Genomic DNA, 25,686 nt, shown 5'->3' with positions numbered 1-25,686 from the left:
ACGAAAAGCACACCCCGCCTGCGTGATTCGCGCGGAAAAGTAGGGAAAAAAGTGAAAGCGTTCTTGAATTCTCACCGTCCTTTCTTGCTACCCGGAAGAAAATCGGGGATGAACGCAATCTGGAGGGTAACTTCCTCTACATAATTTTACAGGAAGGGACAAAGTTGGAGGGGACCACAATGAATTGTGGTTGTAAGTTCTCCTCGGAAGTAGTAAAATTACTCCGGAAGTGGAAACTACCTACTAATTGCATTCATGTAAGTTTGTATACATAGCTGTTAAAATGGGTTGTTCTAATTCTGAACTTCTTAGGCTACCAATCAAAAGGCTCAGGCCACAGGGATGTCCTAAGATTCCTCCCCACCCCCCACCGGATTTCCTTTTTCTCGCCAGCTCTTAGTGGGTTTTCAATTTTCATCTTTTAATCCTACTCTCTCCTGATTTTGGAGTTATCCTGTTGTGGATGATCTGAGCCCTAAACCCTTTTACATTATTTCTTTCCAACATATTTGAAAACAATTTTATGCATGTTTTTCAGTATGAAGCATGTGTGTCATAGACTGTGGCATGCAAGTTGCAGGCTATAATGCTTCCATTAAAAGTAAGAAATCCTGTAACCAGCTTGATTATTATTGATGCCTGCCTTTTTTTTAATTTAAAAATTTTTTTAAAAGCTTTTACAAATATTTACCTCCCCTCCCCCACCCGAACCCAACCCCCCCAATCTCCCCCCACCCGACTTCCCAGAACAAATACAGGGTATAAATCTTTAACAAGCATTTACTAAAATAAACTTAAAGAAAGTTAGTATCATCTTTCATTTGAGCTTTAACTCCTCTTTTGTTAGGCTAACTCTAAACAGATTATATCGTTCCTCGCTTTTTCAGTCATAAACTATCTGGAATTTCTTAGTCCCATATTTATTTTGAATATAGTCAATCCATCTTCTCCACTCCAGTTTATATTTCTCATCTGAGTGGTCCTTAAGATATGCTGATATTTTAGCCATCTCTGCTAAGTTTGTTACTTTTAATGTCCATTCTTGAATAGCAGGCAAATCTTCCTTCTTCCAGTATTGCGCCACCAGCAGTCTTGCTGCCATTATTAAGTACAAAATCAAATTAGTCTCTATAACAGTACAATCAGTAGTTATACCTAAAAGGAATAACTGAGGGGTAAACTTTATCCTCTTTTTAAGAATATTTTGCATAATTCACCATATTTTTATCCAAAATGCTTTAACCTTTTTACAAGTCCACCATATATGAAAATATGTAGCATCAACACAATCACATCTCCAGCATTTAGGTTGTAAATTCGGATACATGCAAGCCAGTTTTTTAGGGTCTAAATGATTGATGCCTATCTTTTGATGCCTTTGATTACTTAAGAGACCATCAGATGGCAGCAGCTACTTGCTTTTGACTGTCGTCTGAAGTTAATCATAGTTAATAAATACTTCCAAGGGACATCCATATGGATTATAAGGTGAAATTAAAAAAACGGCAGACAGCAACAAGCCATAATATTGGTTATGCAGTGCCCAGAGTTGCTTTTGGTGAGAGGGTGACTACTGTATATAAACTTGATCAATGAATTAATAAATATTGCTAGAAAATTACTTAGGTTGTCCTGTGAATTCATCAGAGGCAGAGCTTGATGAAAGAATGTTTTGATCCTTAAATGAACAAGTAGCTCTGCTTAGTGATAGCAATTTATCTGCATGATATTTCTCCCCAAAAGATCAAGGAGACACCAATATTTTTATTACCTGGAAATGCTTCCAGGATTCTATGGTGTTGGTTTTTTTAAAAAAAAATCTTTTAAATTTAACCATGCTCCTGACCATAGCTACATTTCTACTTAGCTGCATGGAAATTTCCATTTCCACAGCTGCAACGTAGTATTGTGTGTATTTCAAAATGCATCCCCACCTGTTCGATGGAGGGGGGGGGACTCTAAAAACATGATGTGCACAAATAAATGGAGTGTGCGATCCAGGATACGTTTTCCTACTGCGGTTCTACAGTAGCAAGGAAGGCACTCTGCACAAATGCTGGGACACTCTTCTCCACGGATGACATCACCAGTTCCACGTTGAACTGGCGGCGGGCGACTGCCGAGCATTCCGCCTGCAATTTTACAACTCCCTAACTTGTGAGACTAAAAGGCCAGGGAATTCGGGGGGATTTACTTCGGAGAACTTTCGTGGTGACGCCAAAGCTTTTTTCCCCCCTGGGGGCGGAATGAATGAATAAATAAATAAATAAATAAATAAATAAACCCTCCCCCAGCTTCACTTAGCGCGTCTCCTTTAAGGGCAAGCAGCAGCCAGCTTCCCCGAGAGCTTGTGTGTCTGTCTGCGTGTGTGGATTTAATGCCGGCCCGGCTGAGGGAAATTCACTTCCAGGTCGAGGGTGACAGCTAAGCTGGGGGGGCCCCGGCTCGCTTCTCCACGGTGGTCGGGGCCCGCCCCACAATAGCACAAACAGGAGGCGAGGAGGACGCGGCTGAGGGGGTCTCTGGCGCAGAAATGGTGAGTGGGTGGAAGGGGGGTGGTTGCAGCGGCTGCCTGAAAGGGGCAGAGAGAGAAAGGGTAGAAAGAGCCACATGGGGTGGGGAGGGGAGAGAGAGAGAGAAATGGAAAAGCCCCGGAGGGAGTACCCCTCTTTTAGTTTCGGACTTTGGAGCCTGGCGTACCTGCTTCCTATTTTATCGTCCCCCGTCCCCCGATCTGTCACTAATGCGGATCTTGCCTTATTGGTTCTCCAGCAAACGGGCGAAGAAGATGTGTCTGGGTGTTGGGGACAGGGATTGTGCTGAGCTTTACTCGGCCTAATAGGGTAAACAAATGGGGGGTAGTGGTGTGGTGGTGTGCTACCTGACCCCTCCCTGCCCGATGCCCTTAAATACGGATCTAGTGGAATGAGAATAGTGGTAGAAATGTGTGATTGTGGCTTTTAGAAGCGGTTGGAATGTGCAGCAGCTATTGGATTCCATTATGGCAAAGTGTACATCTACCTATATAATCCCAAAATTCTGGATGGTGGCTGAAAAGGCAGCAAACACATCCCACTATGTCATCTAGTGGTAATTTGGATTTTTGCAACCCAGATACCATACCCTAAGTAAGATGTATTCATACTCCATCAGGGGGACCTATTCTTGAGCTCTGCTGATGTGATTGGGCCAGCAGACAGCTCCCTTCCATTACTACATAATTCTATTTACAAATGCTAATGGGAATTGGAATCGGAATTTCTCATAGTCTTGTGTTGAAACTCTAGGGAAGAGACATCCATTTTTTTTCATTGTGACTATGAGAACAGCTTATTAAATTATAAGGAGTAGTATTCTAGATTGTTTATAACATTTAGTTAGGTAGGATGGCTAGTTTTTGAAAGGTGTGGCAGAAATGGATACAGTATAGTTTTAGGTAATAGAAATCCCTATGCAGTAAGAAAATAATTGTCAGCCTTACTTATGTGTATATGAGAGAGATGGACATATAGAAAATCCAAGGTTTGCCACTGTAGGGAAACCCTTTGTGTGAAACTCATATAAATCAGTAAGTTGCATATAGTATAACCTACTAGTTAATTTCAATTTTATTAGATATAAGAAATAGGAAAAAACTATATAATATTTGATGAGATATCTCTTTTTCTGTAACTCCTAAACTGTCGTCCTTTATGGTTCGGTTTGGCCAGGTTCTGATGATTTTTCAGTCTAATCCACCCATTATATATCTGGTGTTTGATGTGAATGGTAGGGATAGGCTTTGAGCACACAAGCTGAGATAGGCTTTGAGCAAACAAGCTGAGCATTCATAAAGTACAGCAAAATGCCAGCATTTAATTTAAGAATGTCTTATAAGCTTTTACACATCTGGCATACCCCTGAAAAACAACAATGAACAATAGAAATCTGAATGTAGTTTTGGTGTGAGAAAACAAAAATGTTCAGCACACATGTCTTAGTATAAAAGATGGATGGGGTTTTTTTGCTGTATATTTACCTGTAGAATAGTTCTTCCAGTGTCATTTTTAGTGTTTAAAAAAAGCTGAAGTATTATGGCATTATGGAATACAAGTGATTTTATTCACATGGCCAATAAATATCAAATTGATTCTGGAATAACCTTATCTAAAAAAAGAGAGTACCCATTGTGTTCCAGGACAAATATATTGATTATCTGCTGAGGTTTATAACCTTAAAAAGTTGTACATAATTGCTTTCCTAAATACTTAAAAATACACTCTGCAGTATGTAATAAATAGGCTTACAATCTTAACAATAGACATAGGAAAGAAAAAATGTATTTAAAAAGACATAGGAGTAATTAATGTTAAAGTTAAAATCTCAGCAAATTAAGAGAAGGCTAAAAGAAGAGGTATCTGAAGAGTTTCTCGAAAAATACAAAACCTTATTCAAGAGTTTGACGGCAATGAACCTAGTAGCTAAAATGATACAAAAGTCTTTAGACAGGGTTAAGAGAAGATCCATGCATTTTATTATCTAATATATTGGAGATTCTGAAAGGAATAGAAAGCGTAGTGTGAAAGAAAGGGTTGAAATAGAGAAATGAACACATAAAAACAACCATTTGGATTTATGTATAGATATCAGCCCAATATACACCTTTTTTAGTCAACTTTTGGTACAGAGGCCAACCAGTTAACAACGGAAGGTGGAGACATACATCTCTCCCATTGGATATATCTCTTACAACTGGATTTGGAATCATGTTCCCACCAATCTAGAAGTAACACAACTCTTCAAGATTAATAGTACTTAATCAACTTGTTCTTCATGAACTAATTAAATCCCATTTTAAGTTAGTAGCCATCACTTGTATCAATAATATAATTATCTGTTATGTGATTTTATTTTTACTTATCCATTTTTGTTTGTTCTAAATCTCCTGCAGTCAATATTAATGAATGAATCCTGGTCCTGGTTTTGAGACACGAAGAACATTTTCTCTTGCCCACCTTTTACATGCTCTGTCTATAAAAATATACGATTAGTTGCTGTCCGTTGATATTGCATAGCAAATAGTGAGGCAAACATTTCTCATTTCCCATTTCCAAAGATTTGTTCTCCGAACTTTTGTGAAAGTACACTTATCATTCCAAGACAGCTTTTCCTGCCTGGTTCTATTCAGTTGGGTAGAAGAACAACGTTGAGTGTAATTCCAGCATATCTGGTAGATGCCAGAGGGAAGGAAGAAGTTTTTAAACTTTGTCTTAGACCAAGAAGGTCTCTTTAGTGCTTTATAGGAATGTAAATTTGTTCTGTGCTTTACATTTTCTACATGAAATTCCACTATAGGACAAGCACTAAATGTCTGATTTTTCCATTTAAATTTTCTGAAAAAGGAATATTCCTAGTTCATTTCCAAGCTATATGTTAGAAATGGACTGAGAATACCTTTTCACACAGACAATGATTAATGGCCTAGTTTTTGTTGGATTTTTGAAGTAGAAAACAGTCTTATGAGTAAATAATGAGTAAGACCGTTATTAAGGGAGTGAAACTTTTTTCTCTTGATTCACTCTGATAATAACTTTTAATCCATCTTGTTGGCTTTATTTATATTTTATCTAGGAAAAATAGTAATAGTGGGGGTTCTACCAACACATACGTTACTGCTGCATAGCTGTTTGGTCTATATGTACAGTCTCCAGATTGCAAGCTGTTTTAATGCCATCTGTGTGCTTCACAATAGTAGTAGCAATAAAACTGATAATTCAAAGTAAGCCATTACTGTACAATTAGCAGGATAGTAATCAGAACTGCATCCTTCCCTTTTCCATATTTTATTCTCTAGTTTCTGCATAATAGTATTTTCTGGAAGAATGATTAGTCTTAAGTCTTAAGAATTAGATGTATCAAATTCAATTATATGTGTACAAGTGAAATAATAAACTGGGTGTTGCATATGCAGTTCTTTAAGTATGCTTTTTGCGAAGCCAGGATGCATTTTATTTTAGCTCATTTGAGTTTTAAGATAAGCTTGCATGAGGCAAAATCTTATCTAAATTTCAAGCTGAAATAAAAGAGAAATACTACTTTTGAGCCATACTAGTACATGGGTTTGGAATTCAATTTTTTAGTTAAAAAATAATTGGTACAGCTATTTTTAATTTTTTCTGTGGGAGTGTACAGCATTGGGTATGAGTCACAATATTTGTGTTACCCTGTAAGCTACTGAAAGCTAAATTATTGAAAATGACAGACTTGTATGTATATATAGGAAGAAAACAAAGGGGAAATACCTGGATAATTTGAATAAGAAGTATCTGTGTTTTAGTTCATGAATACCTGGTTATTATAAATTATGAACTGTACACATTTTGCTATAACAATATGAACCAGTGCAGAAGAGGCAAGGATAACCCAAAACAGTTATTGTTCAGTTTCCTTTATGTCCATTCTAACATGTTTCTTCAGCATGAGGAATCAAATTTTAGGACTTTGCCCAAGTCCACAATCTGACACTAAAATCAACTTCCTACTGTGTAATACAAGAAATACAGACTTGAAAAATGACCTGTTAAATCCACCTTAAAAACATAAGAGTAGTCATGCTGTTCAGCCAGTTTTGTTGAACATATTACTTGGGCTTGATGATTCAGGATTTTCCTTAATAAGAAAAGGGTACATTTGCATTACTTTGTATGCTTAAGCATCATTTTAGATGCCATTCTTAAAGTAATGGTCAGTGTTGTTAAAATTAGCTAGACATTGTTTATTCATTTGTTGATTCTCTAATGTTTTGTATGATACAATAATACCTACATTAATTAGCCATAAGTTAGCTTACCTACTTGAAAAAATTGAAATTTCATGAGCTTTTCTCCCTCTAGATATCAAGCATTTTTGTGTCTGTATGTGTATTACAACGTGAATCTCTTTGTGGATAGCGGGTGAGGATATAGGAAATAAATTACCTAATACAGAGAAACTACAATTGTTGGGGAACAAAACTGGATTTGAATGGTGTAACACAGGGGTGCATTTAGCCATTGAGTCTGGAATCCTGCCAGTGTGGTTTATTTAACATATCACGATGTATAACATCAAAGTTTAGTATCATGAGCGAACCAAGCCAATAATTAAATTACTTCAGTATTTTTTTAATTAGCTGATGCAGGTCATTGTTTGCAATAGTGGCGAATATCTGTAGGTTCATTCTCCGAGCTTGTGGGTTGTTTCCGAACGTTTCATTACCAGGCTAGGTAACATCTTCAGCAGAGTTTAGGGTCACAAGTTCCCGTCATAAGACCCATCACAAGACCCTCACTAGTGACTCACCTGACCCATCACAAGACCAACTACAAGACCCTCACTTGACACACCCACACCCATCACTGAGAGCCATCCCAAGACCCCGACGTGAGGGGACCCTCATCTGACATGACCTCACAAGGCCTACTGACCACACAAAGCCTTTATAAACAGAAGAAGACTCACACTGGTAGCCCCTAAATTGGGTTGGTTAGGAACCCAACCCATAAGCTCAGAGAAAGAACTTTCACCGTCACAGGTCGTTGTCTGCTGTTGTCTTTTTCTTTAAAATGTATTTGGAATAGACAGTCTTTAAACAAAAAGTAGTCCTTTGTAAAATAGGATACATGTATGCAAACATTCATGCTCATCAGTGTTGTGCTAAGTCTAGTTTCTCCTCTTGTTGCATATGCATCGGGTGAAATGCTACAGGTCGGACTGGGTTGCCCGACCCGGTAGTAAAAAAAATGCTACCGTTGGGGCAAACTTGTAATTCTGACAATCAGCTGTGTGATAATCAGCTGTGCCACACAATTTAGATTCACTAGAAAGCAGGAAATCCTGCTTCCTAACTAATCTAAATCGTGTGGCACAGCTGTTTCCATCCCCACCCGCTGTTCTACTTACCTTTGCAGACTCAGAAAAGACTTCTTAATTCTCCTTTTTCAGCTGTGCATATGTGCTCAAAGCGCGCATGCGTGCATGAAGCGAACCGGTAGCCAAGCCAAGCGGTAGCAGACCTCAGAGCATTTCACCCCTGATATGTATACTTTGAGATCCAAAACAAAAAGTAGACCGGTAGATACTATATCAATTTTGAGTACAGGTATGTTCAGATTTTGGCACTTGTTTGACCCCGCAACATAGAGATCAGAGTAAGTGATACCATGTTTGTAGTCAGAAAAATTCTTTCTTACTCTCTTTCCTTTTAGTTCTATAATTTGAAAATAAATTACCGTTAAGTCAATGATTTGTAATTACATGATTTCAGACAGCTACATACTTATGCAATAGGACACTTATTACAGTACAGATTCTCACCACTGGCACAAAACAGCCTCTGGTACCAACTTCCACCTTCTAAGTTTTATTTTTAGTGGTGATGAGAATTGCAAAGTGCAGTTCTCCTTGCTCTCTTGTCAGTTAAACAGTAATGGATGCTGCCTTTTTGAATTTCAAATGTTAGACATTGGACTTCTTTCTGCAGGAAGAGGCTTCACCATACTCTCTGCTTGACATCTGCTTAAACTACCTAACCTCTGACCTTGAGAAGTTTTGTACAGAAAGGCACGATGGGACATTATGTTTGCAAGAGCCTGGAATATTTCCACAAGAAGTGGCTGACCGATTGCTGCGGACAATGGCATTCCACGGTAAAATAAACCATCCAGATCTGATAATTGGGGACTCCATTCAAGCAGAAAGTGACTCATCTTAGTTATTTAAACAAGGGGTTGAATTTCCCTGCATTTGATTATGAACTCCCACTTGATTTGGCATGGCTATTTTTAGCTGAAGTGATGCAAAATTGATGACGTTAAGAATTAAATGTTACTCTGAACCAAGCAAATAGAACAGAATCAGAACATTCTCTTTCATTAACCATTCTAAATTACTGTACAGCATTTAATGGTATTTGAGGCATGGCAGCTTTTGTGCAGTTGGAGAATGGAAGCAATACAATAAAAAACCCTTGTATAGAAGTGCTCCGGCAATAGTACCAGCCAGAAGAGGAAAGGATAAGATGGTATTATAGCTGTCCAATGAAATCAGTTTGTTAAAATCAACTTAGAAGATACCCCCCCTCAAAAAAAGCTGGGGATGGGAAGGAGAAAGAGTATGTTTGAGAATAAGGAGTGCAATTGATTCCTATTTTCTCCTTTTCGAACTTGCTTTCTCCTTGTAATCTGGGCCTGAAGTGGAAATTCCCTGAGTTGTGATAGCTCGCTTGTTTTTCCATTTTAAAACAGTATATATAATCTGTCTGGTGCTCTTCTTTCCCTTTAGGACTGCTTAATGATGCAACAGTGGGGATTTTTCGAGGCAATCAGATGCGTTTGAAAAGAGCCTGTATCCGTAAAGCAAAAATTTCTGCGGTAGCTTTTTGGAAAGCATTCTGCCACCACAAGCTGGTGGAACTTGATGCTACTGGTGTGAACGCAGACATCACAATCACAGATATCATCAGTGGACTTGGCAGCAATAAATGGATTCAGCAAAACCTGCAATGCCTTGTGCTGAACTCATTAACTCTTTCCCTGGAAGATCCCTATGAAAGGTGCTTCAGTCAGCTGACTGGCCTTCGTGCGTTGAGCATCACCAATGTTCTGTTTTACAATGAAGATCTTGCTGACGTGGCTTCGCTTCCAAGACTAGAAAGCCTGGATATCTCCAACACCTCCGTCACCGACATAACCGCCATCCTCACCTGTAAAGATCGCCTCAAATCGCTTACCATGCACCACCTGAAATGCTTGAAAATGACAACCACTCAGATTTTGGATGTAATACGAGAGTTAAAATTCCTGAATCACCTTGATATTTCAGATGATAAGCAGTTCACATCTGATATTGCACTTCGTTTGTTAGAACAGAAAGACATCTTGCCTAATCTGGTATCTTTGGACATCTCGGGGAGGAAGCATGTCACTGATGAAGCTGTGGAAACATTTGTAAAACAACGGCCGTTAATGCAGTTTGTTGGGCTGCTTGCTACTGATGCTGGCTATTCATTATTTCTCACAGGAGAAGGGAATTTGAAGGTAGGCACCTGTTTGTTACAGTAGTTATTGCAGATCTGAATTATTTAATGAAATCAATCAAACCTTGGTTACTGATGAATGGGCCAACTGATGATTTGGGGTAAGAGAAGACATGGGGGGTGTACCAAGATAATGGCAATTGTAGATACTTATTGATACTTCAAAAACCACTCTCTTAACTCTAATAATATTCCCCTCCAAACTAATAATTTTATGGGGTGCTTTTTTTTAACAATAGCAAAATCACACAACTACAACTACAACATTAGCAGAAGAAAATTCAGTAGTGGCTGTCCAGTGATCCATTACATATATTGTAATAATTCAAATAAACTAAACATAGTACACACACACACACACACACACACACACACACGAATAGAAACAAGTAAAAAAGGTGATGTGTATAATCATTTTTATTAAATCTAGTTCATATGGAAATGTATTGCTTCCCCTTCTCACTTTTTGAGCATCAGGGCTTTTCAAAATAGATAACAGATTCATATTCTTGAATCCAATACTTAATACTAGGGGGAGAAAGTTATTTCTTAGTAGAATTAAAAGTCCTTCATTAAATGACAAATTATATATTTTAAGGATGTACAACCACTGTTTGTGGCTATTTTGGTTAGCAATCATTTGCAAATATGCCCGTAATAAACAGTAGTAAAAATAAATTTTCCAAACGGTGTGTGCTCTCATGACCAAACTTCTGTATCTGACAACAAATCATGTGTATATAAGTACTGTTGTGGACTGTCGGCCATGGGTCCCTTCAGCAACTGAATCAGAGGAGGAGGAGGTGTGGGAATCAGGGTCAGCATCAAGGTAAACTGAGAGCTCCGAGGGGGGACAGGGAATGGAGCTGGCAGAGAGAGGGGGGGCGGAGCTTGGGCCGTCAGTCAGCCCTCGGAGAGTCAACAAGGAAGGTCTGGAGGTAGCTAATAAGGAAGAGGAGGAACAGCTGGGTCCAGTGCCTGACCTGCAGATGTGCAGAAGGCAGAGGAGAGGAGAGCAGTGGAAATCCGTGGGCCAATCCTTGGGGAGAAAGAGCCACCGCTGCCAGCAAAGCCCCACCCTAGCTCTGGGGATAAAAGGCAGGGGGGCGGAGATGAATAGATGTGGTTCATCTCCTGGCCGGCCGAACTTGTTAGCCTGCAGTGAGAGAGAAACCTTTTGCCAGGGCTGCTGGCGCTCCTAATAAAGGAATCTTTTGAGTTAACTTCAGAGGATTTGTCATGTTTGGGGAGCTGGGTCAGAACAAGTACATAATATGGATGTGTATAAGAAATGTTTATTTGAATGAGACAGTGATTCAACTAGTGATCTTTGCAACATTTCTATCTATCTATCTATCTATCTATCTATCTATCTATCTATCTATCTATCTATCTATCTATCTACCGTATCTATCTATCTATCTACCGTATCTATCTATCTATCTACCGTATCTATCTATCTATCTATCTATCTATCTATCTATCTATCTATCTATCTATCTATCTATCTATCTATCTATCTATCTATCTATCTTATGCTATGATTTAAACCAAAACAAGTGTATGGCTGGACAACAACATGTGTTCGGGACATAACACTAAGATAATTATTTACTAGCTGTATGGACCCAATGAGCCTTTTGGATAGCTTATGATGAAAGAAAAGTAAGGAAAAAGGAAGAGAATCTTAGGATTCTTAAAGGCTGGACCGCTATGAAAACAATAATTTAGTTTGATAAGTTAATTTAAAATGAAAATGAAAGCTAGCATTAAATACATACCTAATTCTGGTACCAGTTTAGAAAAGACAAAAGATCTAGATTTTAAGAAACAAAACCTACTTAAAATATAAGATATAATTTAACAATTTAATTTAATTTTCCCCTTCGGGGAAAAGGGCAGCATATAAATGTAATCAATCAATCAATCAATCAATCAATCAACAAAATTAATTTTCAGAAAACATTACTTCATGTCTGTTAGATTCCAAAAAAAAAATGGTTTAAAAGTGCAGGGGTTTTTTTGTGGGGCATTAAAAATAAGGTTTTTTTAAAATAACAGTCCTTAGTATTGTTTTTAAAAAGTTGCTATAAAACAATTGGAAAAATGGAAAGGATTGTAGGAATTTCATTTTTAAGAATTCTGACGGTAAAACTTTATTATTGTGTGGAATATCTACTGCTTAGAGAATATTGGAGTTTCCTAAACATTAGGTGTCTTAGGGAAGATTCAGAAAAATGGTTTGGCTCCAGAGATAATGTCCCATGATCACCCTTGCATAATCACAGCTTGTGAGTAGGTGATCCAAAAATCATGTTTATCTTTTTTTTCTATTCTTCCATCTGTTACTTGCGTTTTCCTTTAGTGTATATAATAAATCACTTGACTCTTAAATCCCCAATATCGCAAGAGTGACAATAAGTTCACTTCATTTTTTGTGTGGTTAGTTTGTTGCTCTGTTGTTGTTCTCGTCATTTCCAATGTGCAGAACAATGAGATGCAGATGGTGCTGCATTTCTCTTTGCAAAGGACAGAGACATTCCTGCCAGCCAAACAATAGGGCTGATCTGTGAAACAGCAGTTCTCTAGTGGGGAATTGGTTGGGCGTGGTGATGGGAATTGTATTTTAGAGACAGGCTATGCACTGCAGTTCAGTAACTGTTCATGACTGAGTTCTGTTGCTCTAAATGATAATGTAATTTGTTTGGTTATGGCTTGGCATTTTGCATATATATCAAGCTATAATATTGCATGTGTAGATATGTACACGTAGGTATGTGGCTTAATATTTATACAAAAAAATAGTACAATTCTGGTTACTGAAATAAATTATGTCAAACAATTAACTGCACAAACCAGATCACAGTGTTCTCTCCCGTTAGTTCTTTAATATTTTCGATATATGACACTGTACAGGTAGTCCTTGACTTACAACAGTTCATTTAGTGACCGTTCAAAGTTACAAGGGCACTGGAAAAAGTCACTTATGACCATTTTTCACATTTACAACCGTAGCAGCATCCCCATGGTCACATGATCAAAATTCAGAGGCTTGGCAAGCGACTCATATTTATGATGGTTGCAGTGTCCTGGGATCATGTGATTACCTTTCACGATCTTCAGATAAGCAAATTGAATGGGGAACGATAGTCACCTAACAACTGTGTTACTAACTTAACAACACCATTAACAACTGTGGCAAGAAAGATCATAAAATGGGGCAAAACTCACTTAACAAATGTCTCGCTTAGCAACAGAAATGTTGGGCTCAATTATGGTCATAAGTCAAGGACTACCTGTATATGTTTAGTGTCCTAGAAATGTATATTGCTACTGCTACAAATTTATATCAAGGAGTTCCTCCTTGTGGGTCAATAAGCTTATGTTTCAGTTGCATTTTTATTAGTATCAAAGAAGAGCAAAGTAAGCTTATATAAAGACACCTGGAGACAATTTATTAGTCAAATACAATTAACTAAGAAAAAAAAGCTTGGAATTTGTTTACCATATTTAAATTTCAACCTGGATAGAAAGCAGTAACCTATTCAATATAAATTGCTTATACAGTAATGCCAGTCTTGGTGTTGTTGAATCTTTTAAAAATCTTTTAAAATAATTTAGACTTGTGTTTCAGCACTTTCACAGTTCTTTTTAAACAATGCCTATGTGGGCTAGGTTAACACAACAAACTATATTACATCTGGTTTGCAAATCAGAATTGCTGAATTCACACATGTTAAGCTAATTGCAGACAAATGCAATGTGTGAACCAGGTCTCATATGAGATCATTCCTAAATGTAGCAGATAGGCCAACTCTGCACATCTGTGCAGAAATAAACTCCACTGACCTAAGTAAGACCTTTGATGTACATACATTGTACATCATGTATGCTGTAATTGTATGTAGATCTGTTTCTATATGTATATATCAAAATATACATATACAGAAATGTATATTCCTTTATTGAAATATGTACTTACCACTTCTTAGAAAAGTGATTTATTATAGAATTTAAGCATCAGTTAAATAACCTTTAAAACTCTGAAACAGGTTAACTTTGAGGATGCTTCATCTGATATAAAAGTACTAATCATTTTGGGATATCCAGTGAATCTATTGTTTGGCAATAAAAAATAAAATAAAAAGAGAAAATAAAACACAAAAAATATATAAACACTGAATATTGCTTGAAAATATTTGATTATAGTTGAAAATAGTTCAAAGTTTAATTATTTATGAATAGTATCAGAGGAGAATATCTGAAAAACCTAATATATTTTGGAAAAATTCTGTCAGCTTGGCTCAGTTGTGTTTTAAACACTAAAACAAACTTTTTATGTTGTGATCCCATGTTCTTTAAACATCTCAGTTCAGCATATATAGGCTTATCCCCAACACCACTTATATATAAGAATAATTCAGAAAAAGTAAGTTAAATGTATAGAATTTCTCAGCAACATAACTTCCATTCTTTTCTCTTGTGGTGAAATAAAAATAGAACATTTGAAAATATTTTTGTTGCAGGTTTTTTTCCTAATTGCAAACTGATACATCATGTATTCTATATTTTCAAGGTTTCTGGAGAAGCAAATGAAACTCAGATTTCAGAAGCTCTGCGGCGTTACAGCGAGCGGGCATTTTTTGTGAGAGAGGCACTGTTTCATCTGTTTAGCCTTACGCACTTTATGGAAAATACCAAACCAGAAATTCTGAAGGTAAAACTATTTAAACAGATGGGGCATAAATGGATGGGGCATCTCTCTAATGGAATCACAAAATGTGATTTAAGAAAACAGATCTTGCACTGGCAGGTTTGGAGCAGTGAGAGAAAAGAGAAGCAACAATTCAGAAGCTGTGGTCGTCATGTTTACATAGGTTATGCTAAATTTAGCATAGAAGAAGCAGGAGGCGTTACCCGCATCCACAAAACACTGTAGAGCACATATCTGTATTTGTGGAGTAGGGATCTTATTCGTTCAGTAATTATCAAATGCAGAGGTGGGTTGCTCCCGGTTTGGCCCAGTTCAGCTGAACTGGTAGTGGCGGTGGCGGGAGGCTCCACCCACCCGCTCAGATGCTTCTGTGCATGTGCAGAAGCTTTGCACGTGAGCAGGAGCGAACCGGTAGTAAACCGGTTAGCAACCCACCACTGATCAAATGAAATGATATCCAATTAAATTGATTATCTTTCCATGTTGTGAAGTGGCCAAACGGTGAATAGAATTAGGGCCTGTCATTATGGGTTAGAACAACACAGCAGCAAAAGTAGCAAGGTAAGAAGTGAGCGTTTTCCTGTAGACATGAAAGGAAAATGTAGGAGAAAGAGCTTTCCCTTCAAAAAAAATGGGAGTGAGCTGCTCAGTATTTTGATCCCTCCTCCAATCACTTTAATTGCTAAAAAAAAATCAAGAAAATTGACAAAGTCAATATAATTTATATCGTAAAGTAAATAGCAGTATACGCAGCTTCAGAAGGGTTTTGGTTTTTGCACAACTTTGTGTGAGACTGTTCAAAAGTTGTATTTCATACATTTGCCCTAGGCCAGATATCTAGGTCCCTTTTTCTACACACTATTCAATACTAGCTGGTAACTCGGCGTTGTCCTGGTATTTATTTATAGGGGGAAAATGTCTGGACCAAATGTAATTTCTAATGTTGGATTTTCCCTTACCAGAGGGAGCCCCCTTGTGGAGTACTGTGAAGCCGTTATAATGGCAACTCCACTGCGCTGTACAGTAGAAGTCATTTTACGTCAGTACAGTAGAAGCCATTTTAAGGCACAACAGGCTGTATCTTAACAGAACAATCCCCCCAGGGGTGTTTGGGGTGTGTTACCCCCCACAGTATTTTTTTTCCAAAGAGTAAGTCATCTGTGTACCAAGTTTGGTTGAAATTGCTTGAGATGTTTCAGACTTATGCTGGAACACACACAAACACAGCCATTTATATATAGAGAGAAATTAAAATGGAAGGAAACAACATGGAGGAAAGCAAAGGGCCAGGACTTTCGACATGTTGCCTCTAGTCATGAAAAAAAAAGTTGGCTAGTTCCCTACCTGGAAATGATCAAGGTAGATCTGTGAATTGGAGTGTAAAATATCTGCCAGCTAGTTTAAAGAACTTTAGAAATACTAAGCTAATTGTGGTTTGGATATGGTTGCTGTTGTCATTGTAAATGATAAGCCAGCTCACAATTTCCTCTCTTGATTGTTCCTTCCAGCTTGTAGTTGTTGGTATGAGAAATCATCCTCTGAATTTGCCTGTGCAATTAGCAGCAAGTGCCTGTGTGTTTAACCTGACAAAACAAGATTTAGCTGCAGGCATGCCAGTTAGGCTCCTAGCAGATGTTACCCACTTACTCCTTAAAGCCATGGAGCATTTCCCCAACCACCAACAAGTAAGCCTTTCCATTTTTATTTTTATTTTGCATTTCAAATACAAAACCACTGTACTGATTTTTTTTTTAATCCTGTGAGATGAATTTTTAAAATGGGTGCACCAAGTGCCTCGTATGTACTGTTGATTTTGATTATGGGTGGATAGATGTTAAAATGGTTTTTAAAATGCTTGTATTTTATAACAGGAATGAAAGTGATTATTGTCTTTTTAGAAAAAAATGCAGCTAAGCAGCTTCAGTGGAATACATTATGAATATAGCCAATATTGATTCATGACTGATGGAAACGATAAAGAAGAATAGTGATAGCTCAGGGTTGAAAGGAGGGGTTCTTGGTTTCTCTCTGGGCTTGATTAGTTTCTTGCAGATGTTTCATTACCCAAACTAACTTAATGAGTGATGATGTTACCTAGTGTGGATAATGAAACGTCTGCAAGAAAATATGCAAGCTCAGAGGCCAGCAAGGACCGCCTCTTGACTGATGGATTTGCTGTTCTACTGTGGACATTGCATGTATCATAAAAGAGAAGCATTTTAAAAATTAGCATTCAATGGAGATTTACTCTAATTGTTGTGAAGTATGCACCACCCCAGAAGTAGACAACTTTTTGACTTGGAATCTCACTTCACATTTTTAGAGGGGAGGGTACAGGACAATAAACATAGGGAAGGCTTTAATTTCCCAACAGATTTTTAATAGGAAGATAGATAGGCATTTTAATGGTTTTTTTTTTTTAAAAAAACTCTGTGTTTAAATTTACATAGGGCTACCATTAGTTTTCATTTATGTCCTGTGTCCTGTCCCAAAATGGCATGAGGCTGGCCTGCCAATTTTTGATAATTCTGGTCATCGAAGGCTTTAAAAAGTAGAACTTCCACCTACATCTTGTACATTCCTTTCTGTCGTAATGCTTAACTATCCCCTATTCCACTGGATTCACATATTCTCTCTTTATTCTTCATCATGCAAATTAATAAGTCATAAACCTCTCTTTAATATTAACCACTAAGTTAACTTTCATCCAAACCCTAAACTTTGGCCAACCCTATGTACTATGGTTTGTAGAAATAAAAGAGCTATTAAGGTATCCTTCGAACTACCCTTTGTCCAGAGTCAAATGAGGTGGCAAGTTGTAGGCAATCAAAATTAGAAATTGGAATTGTCAAGATCATTCTTATGGTGATTACTTAGAAGAGACTGCAGTAGCTGCAGATAGATTAAGTTCAGTGTATCTTACATAAAGAACCTAGATTGGGCTCAATTTTAAAATTCTAAAATAAATTCAATGTAGCCTATAAAGGAAATCTAATATTCACTTTTCCTTCTGTTAAACATATTTTAATGCTTTGTTTCTTGAAACACACTTTTACCCTATATCTTATTTGTAGATATCACAATATATGTTGCTTCAGATGGATATTTATAAGCATCCTAAATGCTGGTGTAGAAAATACAAATAAGAGATTCATATTTATGAATACATATGCACATTTTTATCCTTTTTTGTTCAGTTTTATTTCAAAATAATGATGTTCATAAATGATAATATCAACTCATTAGACGAAATGGCAAATTATCAATATGTTGCACGATTCATTTGGGAGAAATAAAATCCTGTACTGGATATGAAATATTTTTGCTCTGTTTTTTACAGCTGCAAAAGAACTGTCTTTTATCATTGTGCAGTGATAGGATACTTCAGGATGTCCCATTTAACAGGTTAGTTTTTTATTTTTCAAATTATGAAGACAAGGGAAAGGAATTTTAAGATTGCTGTCTAAATGCAGTTGATCGCTCTATCTCACTACTGAATAATTTTAAATAATTATCCTTATTCATAGCTAATGGATAGAAGGATTTTCTGTCTATCTGTTCATACAACCACCCATCCACCTATTTATCTGAAATTCCAAAAATTTTCTAAGAATATATTAAGACAGAAAGTGGTAATTTATTCATTTATCATTTTTAAATGTTGCATATTCAAGCAACTCAAGATGTTAACCCTAGTCCTAATAACAGGTAAATAAATTGACTTGGAAACCAGAAGGGACTGCATATGTTGTCTAAGGTGGCGCAGTGGTTAAATGCAGCACTGCAGGCTACTGCTAGATCAGCAGGTCAGCGGTTCAAATCTCACCGGCTCAGGGTTGACTCAGCCTTCCATCCTTCCGAGGTGGGTAAAATGAGGACCCAGATTGTTGGGGGCAATATGCTGACTCTCTGTAAACCGCTTAGAGAGGCCTGAAAGGCCTATGAAGCGGTATATAAGTCTACTGCTATTGCTAATAGTTATAGACATTGAATAACCTCTTGGCTGTGCTCCGGTGACTGCAGTTTGCTATTGCTTGGACCTAATATAATTTCTTTCATAGACTATGCTCATAGCCTGTGCATGAGTGCATGTTGTGTTGCAGGATAGGGAAAGTTCATTCTGGAACCACCAGCCACTGGTGAATTGGCATCTATAGCAGTCTCTGCCCAGTACTAAAATCTAGATCTTGAAAATAAAAAATGGACAGACAGAAAGATATATTACTAGCCCAAAGTGGCCAATCATTCTTAAACCCTTTCAAGAAGTAGAAATTGTTTTGCTCTCTTTAAATAGCTAATGCCAGCTGAAGGTTTTATTATAGTTGTGTTGTACATTGCTATATTCCTTTGGGCTGAAATGTGGTAGCTCGAGTTTTCATTTGTCCATTCTCAAGATTTGTTAATTTTCTGCCTGTGTTTTTTCCCCAGGTTTGAAGCAGCTAAACTTGTCATGCAATGGCTATGTAATCATGAAGATCAAAACATGCAGAGGATGGCAGTGGCTATTATTTCCATTCTTGCTGCAAAGGTGTGAGATTTTGGTGCTTTGCTATTTTAGCCTTAATTTCCAAGCCTTACCAACAGCCATCTGACATTTCTCTGTGTTTGTTTTCTCTATTTGTTTGTTTGTTTGTTTGTTACTTAAAGCTTTCAACAGAACAAACAGCTCAGCTTGGGGCAGAGCTCTTCATTGTCAGGGTAAGCAATTAGCACGATTTGAAATTACTGAAGTGCTAATATTGACTGAGTTGACATAATAAAAGAATGTGGTTGTTTTGATTTGATTTGAGATGGGATGCTGCACAAACTGTTATAAATTCTTTATACAGCTTATAAATTCTATAAATAAATAAACCCAGCCACTGTGCCTTTCAAATCATGTTTTGCCTCAATAATGTGAGAACTCAGTTTCTGTCTGTAATAGTGTTAAGTGGAAATGCTCAATGTTCCTCTTCTTGAAGGGTTTTTTATTTTAAAAAAAATCTGGTTACTTTGTCATACACAACAATTGTGTCCCCCTTCCCCCAAATATTAAAGCATTAATGTGCCCTGTTACTGCTTCAAAATCAAGAGAGGAAAGAAATCTATTTGATTTTATTTGCTTTTTTGATCACATGCTCTTTCCCAGCCATCCTAAGTACTATAGTGCATCACAGGTGTATATCATTCATGTACTTCATATGCAAAGCATTTAATGATGTTTCGGGGGGGGATTAAACTCACTGTGATAATAGAATGGATAAAAAGTTGTTCTTCGTTATCTTAGCAAGTTAGCAACGGTCCTTTTTGTTGGAGATTTTTATTTTATTCATTTTAAATAAATAATCAGAGCTCTCTGGACAAATTGCAATAAAAGACACTTTAGCGATGTTGCTCATTGTACTATATGAAAAGTAACATTGGGAGAAATCTTATGGCAATATATAATGTATATGGAAGAGAAATGAGCACCCCTGCACCTTTACTTGAAAAAGGAAAGGAAAGGAACCTTTCATTTTTTATGCCAATGTTTTTCAAACCTGACTCTCGGAATTCCCCAGCATGGGTTACAGTCCACGTGATTTTCATTTGCCAAGTTTTAAGAACACTATTTTTAGACTATGACAGAAGTGGGTTTAAAGAAATTTTCTCATTGTGACTCTTATGCCATTAAATGTCTGAGATTTGAAAAGAGTGACTTAACAATATCAATTGCTTTATTCCTTCCTCCCCCCCCCCCCCAGCAACTTCTTCAAATTGTGAAGCAGAAAACAAATCAGAACGTAGTGGACACTACACTTAAGTTTACACTGAGTGCACTTTGGAATCTCACTGATGAGTCTCCAACCACGTGTCGGCACTTTATTGAAAATCAAGGGCTGGAACTCTTCATGAAAGTTTTGGAGGTGGGAGCTAAAAGTTATATGCCAACATCTGTATAGCTATTATTGTATCTGTTTACCTCAGTTTCCTTATGGAGACAATGAACTTCGTCATTTTGAAGTCATGCTGTATATTTGTGATAGGCTTCTTATTTTCACAAGCAGCAGTCCTCAAACCAATTACAGGTAGTCCCTGACATATGACCACAACTGAGCCCAAAATTTCTGTTGCCAAGCGAGACAGTTGTTAAGTGAATTTTGTCCCATTTTACAACCTTTCTTGGCACAATTGTTCAGTGAATCGCTGCAGTTGTTATATTAGGAACAGGGTTGTCAAGCGAATCCAGCTTTTCAGAAGGTTGCAAAAGATGTTCACATGACTCCAGAACATGCAACCGTCATAAATATGAATCAGTTGCCAAGCATTTGAATTTTGATCATGTGACCATGGGATGCTGCAATAGTCATAAGAGTGAAAAAGGGTCATTAGCAGTGGTGGGTTGCAGGTGGTACGCCCTGGTACAGGCATACCGGAGCATGCCTGGAGCACCGGGTACCGTTCCGGTATGGTGCTCCGGAGGACCCGCCCACACTCCTTACCTGTCTTTAAAGCCTTTGGCGCTTCCGCGCACACGCATGGCGCATACAGCGCCTGTATGACACTGGAGCATCGTGGAATCATCGCTGGACAGTACAACGCACACGCACCCTGCACGCATGTGTGCACGCACTGTACGCATCCATTTGGATGATGCTGAGCCCGTTCCAATGGAACGGAATCCAGAACCCACCACTGGTCATTAGTCACTTCTTTCATTGCTGTTGTAACTTCGAATGGTCACTAAATGAACTGTTGTAAGTCGAGAACTACCTTTAACTAAGATTGTCCATAGAAATCTTGACTCTTCTCTCATCTCAACTCACAAAACAATGTGTCCTGCCTCTTGTTTAAAGAATTAAAAAGTCCTTTCGTATACCTCCTCTGAGTCAGTCCTCCTGCTTTGGATAGCAGTAACTGAAAGTTGATGCTGTACTACCAACATAATTATTTAATTTTGTAGACTTCTCTGAGAATGTAATCTGCTTGTTATCCAATATTAGCAAATATTATTACTTACTAATGGTTGTCTATTCTTTTAATTTACAGTCTTTTCCTTCAGAGTCTTCTATCCAGCAGAAAGTTCTTGGTCTTTTGGTAAGATGAAAAGAATAGTATTTTTTAAACCTGGATGTTGGCAATGTTTGTTTTTCCTATTATGTTCTTTTGTGCTCTAACATTCTTCACTACTGTACCTGGAATACATTGTTTTTAATTCTAATCTATTAACTTTGGGTCCAGTCAGACCAACCCTGTTCCTTCACAATCTCTATTTATTTCAGTTTAAAGGTTAGCATTAGAACACAACTCTGTTGACTCAATCAATAGATTAATCTAGACTAGCATCCTATTTCCATCAGTATCCGGGCAGCTTCGAGGACAGTCTTCTCCAACCCATTGTCCTCAAAATGCAATACAGTAGATTGGAATTCAATCTGCATGCCCAGTCTAATGACTCATACATTGAGAAAACTGTTCTACAAAGTAGGAAAGAAAGTTAAAAGCCATGTCCGCAGTAGTAGTTTTTAAAAAACATCTGGAAAAGCAGCTTAATTAGTTATGACCGTTTGTTCTAAAATTTCTTCCTCTCTCTCTCTCTTTTTATTTTACTTAGAACAATATTGCAGAGGTTAAAGAACTCCATTCTGAGCTAATGTGGGAAGACTTCATAGACCACATCAGCAAGTTGTTGCACAGTGTTGAGGTGGAAGTCAGTTACTTTGCAGCTGGAATTATTGCTCATTTAATATCCCGAGGAGAACAAGCCTGGACATTAAGTCGCAACCAGAGAGCCTCACTCCTTGATGAACTGGTATAGAATGTGACTGAAAAATATTTTCTCCTTTTCTCTGAGTTACTTTGTAAACCTTTACAGTAACAGTTCTTTCTTTGTTTTATAGCATTCTGCCATTTTGAATTGGCCTACACCAGAATGTGAAATGGTGGCATACAGGTAACTACAGTTTTGGCATAAATTCTTCAAAAAATATTAATACAAGTTTGTATTAATAGTTTGCTGCATATAAGACTATTTTTCCAGAAGTATGCATAGTTTGCCTCTCGTGACAAAATCACATTTCTGATTTTCCAAGATACAATTGAAAGATATTTTAGGTTATAACCCTGCATACCTATTACTGAATAAATCCATTGAATTCAGTGGGATATTCTTAGTATACATGTATTGGATTGCTTTGTTGATCTGCCATATTCTAATGTGTTCAGTGGACTTAACGTTGATTTACCCTTCAGTTTAAATCTGCTGAAGCAAGTAGTACTGCTGCTAAGAAAGAAATCTGAAGCAATTTTCAAATTAAAACTGATGCAAAAGATATATTTTCATGCATGTTTAGAATTAGTCTACTCGACTCCAGTGCTAAAACAGGTTGAAGCCTTCAGATGGGGGCAGATTTTGTATGAATAAATAAGTAGCTAATATATAATCGGAGCGCCATTTCTGGGTGATGTGCTTCTATTGTCTAATTATCACTTTTTATCCAAAACTGTCCCAATTATGAAAAATTTAGATGACTTTTATCTTCTTCCCCACACATTCTAGGAGACAGAAAATCTGTAGGGCTTGCCGAGTGTCATGGTTTCCTATTAGGAATTGCTTATATTCCACTAATGAAGAGCTGTATCTTACCAGTTCTAGGAAGAAAGCAATGACAAATCACTTCTGATAATGATGCAACATAGCAGCATGGACCTGACCATGTAGTATCCCGGAATCAAGAGTGATTTGAAAGAACCAAAAAATGTATGTGTGTGTGTGTAAATACCATACTCACAAAATGATGAACTTTTCCTTTTTCTCTTCATGAATAGGTCATTCAACCCTTTTTTCCCCTTGCTCGGTTGCTTCATGACTCCTGGGGTGCAGCTCTGGGCTGTATGGGCTATGCAACATGTTTGCAGCAAAAATCGTATGTATTTATTGACAAAAAACAAGCTTTCTTTATATTAAGCAGTTCTTTCAACATAAGAGTAATTAGTAGACACCAGATAATTCTTGTGATATCTAAAAAAACGGATTTGAAATAATTTTGGGGGGAATGGAAATCATTACATAGTCATTCTGTCACAGTTAAAAGGCAAGCTATGTGAGCAGGTGAATTGTAAATGTTTTTGATTTTAGCAGCTGATGATGCAGTGGGTAGCATTTTGAACTTGCAAACAATCTAGCTTGGTGTTTGTTCAACTGATAAGTCAGTGTATGTCTAACAAATGTAACAAGACACTTGCTATCCTCTTCCTCTTGATTAAAGTGCTCTTCATCCATTTATGAGTAAACAGAAACCACAATCAATATAAAATTTGATTGCCCCCAATGTCAATCTATATCCTGTCTCCATTGCCTTTTTTAAACTGCCTTTCTAAATGATGCTATAATGCATATGCAATGCATGATAGGTAAAATAATTGTCTGAGCTTCTTGTTTTGCTCTTTGTTGGATTTATTCCTTCAATTACATGAAAATATGTAACAGGGAATATCCTTTAAAACAAACTCAAGACCCATAGGCCCAGATCAGGCCCGCGAACTGCTTAAATCTCGCCATCTTGGAAATAGCAAAGGACTGGTCCGCGATGCCTCTGGCAGCCAAAATGGGGCAAGGGGCTGGACAGCCTCCTGTAGTACCTGCCAGCCAAAACAGGGCAAAAGCTGTTTTGGCTGGCAGGGTGGTACAGGACGCCAGCCAGGCCAAAAATGGGGCATGGGGGGTTGCGCGTGCCCCTCCCGCATGCCCCATTTTTGCCAGCAGGGTGTTGCAGGAGGCGTCCATCCCGTCTCCCCCCCACCCCCCACCTGGCCCATGGAGAACTGCAATACTGATCCAGCCCTCGAAGAAATCCAGTTTGACACCCGTGCTTTAAAGTCCTGGGGTGTAGAAATACTTATGTATACATACCATGTAATCTTATGTCCATCATTTCTTCAAGAAGCAAATAGTATAGCAGAGAACTGAGGATGCCTTCTGACAATTGCACTTCACAAAATAATTTTGCTAAATCTATAGGCAGCTTAACAAGAATTTAAATATGTAAAAGTTATATGTGAAACTTGGTGGAAACAGACAGTGAAATTCTGGACACTTGGCTTTATTGAATCTTTCTCTTTTTGTCATTTCAGCTGCCAGGTACTGCAGTATGTTAATTGAAGAAGGTGGATTGCATCATTTGTTTAACATCAAAGAAAACAGCCAGACTGATGCAGATGTTCAGCGAATTGCTGTCTCTATCTTAGATAGTTTAGAAAAACATATTTTGCGACATGGACGGCCACCTCCTTATTGAAAAAACAAATTGAAAATAAGCCAAATTGAATGAAAATATGTAACAGGGAATAGGCGTGCAAATTATCCTCTCATAATCCCTTACTGAAATGTCCCTGGTTGGACTAATGTTGATAAAAGTGGTCACCATTAATTTTTTGTCAGCTGGTATGGAAGCAGGGGTGGTACATGTTATCTTTAACAGACTTCGGCATTAAGGGATTGTCAAGAGGATTTGGGAAAAAGTCCTAACTGGTAATATCTACTGGTATCACCTCTGGTTGTGGAAAAGTAGAAATTGTGCCATTCAAATGGACATTCAAAATTAAACCTGTAGACTGTGTGAGTTCATCAGAAAATTGTTTCTGCTTGCTTCATCCCTTCAAAATAGTTGTGTTTCAATAGATCTATCCACTGATTCAGTATTTGAAAAAAAACTGTTTGTGCTTGTAATGTCAGCACTATACAGCTCAAAACACTGTCATATATTCACACATTAGAACCCAACAGGTTATGAGTAAGGTGACCAGGGATGTTTGTTCTTCTGTGGACCCTTTAAACTCATGGATTCTTCAGTTCCTAGTAATATTTCATATAAGCTCTTTAGCAGAAACATCTGAGTTTCAAACCACAGGGTGTCTTTTTTTTCTCTTCAGTAATATATTTTATAGGGTGGCTCAGTGG

At 37.6% G+C, this 25,686-nt stretch overlaps 1 protein-coding gene across 1 annotated transcript; it reads left to right on the top strand.

Annotated features, from left to right (window-relative positions):
- The first annotated feature begins 88 nt into the window (after positions 1-88).
- On the top strand, positions 89-25,033 carry ZYG11B (zyg-11 family member B, cell cycle regulator). Its single transcript, XM_032218358.1, has 14 exons — positions 89-257; positions 8,501-8,666; positions 9,301-10,055; positions 14,631-14,771; positions 16,277-16,453; positions 18,109-18,173; positions 19,197-19,296; positions 19,416-19,466; positions 20,492-20,653; positions 21,777-21,824; positions 22,342-22,539; positions 22,628-22,680; positions 23,556-23,653; positions 24,861-25,033. The coding sequence occupies exons 1-14, from the start codon at positions 180-182 to the stop codon at positions 25,022-25,024; spliced, it is 2,256 nt and encodes a 751-aa protein (XP_032074249.1). The 5' UTR covers positions 89-179; the 3' UTR covers positions 25,025-25,033.
- The last annotated feature ends 653 nt before the right edge of the window (positions 25,034-25,686 follow it).

Source organism: Thamnophis elegans, chromosome 5 (assembly GCF_009769535.1).
Source record: "Thamnophis elegans isolate rThaEle1 chromosome 5, rThaEle1.pri, whole genome shotgun sequence".
Lineage (NCBI taxonomy): Eukaryota > Metazoa > Chordata > Lepidosauria > Squamata > Colubridae > Thamnophis > Thamnophis elegans.
Note: the sequence above shows the minus strand (reverse complement) of the source record. Positions and strands in the feature narration are given on the sequence as shown.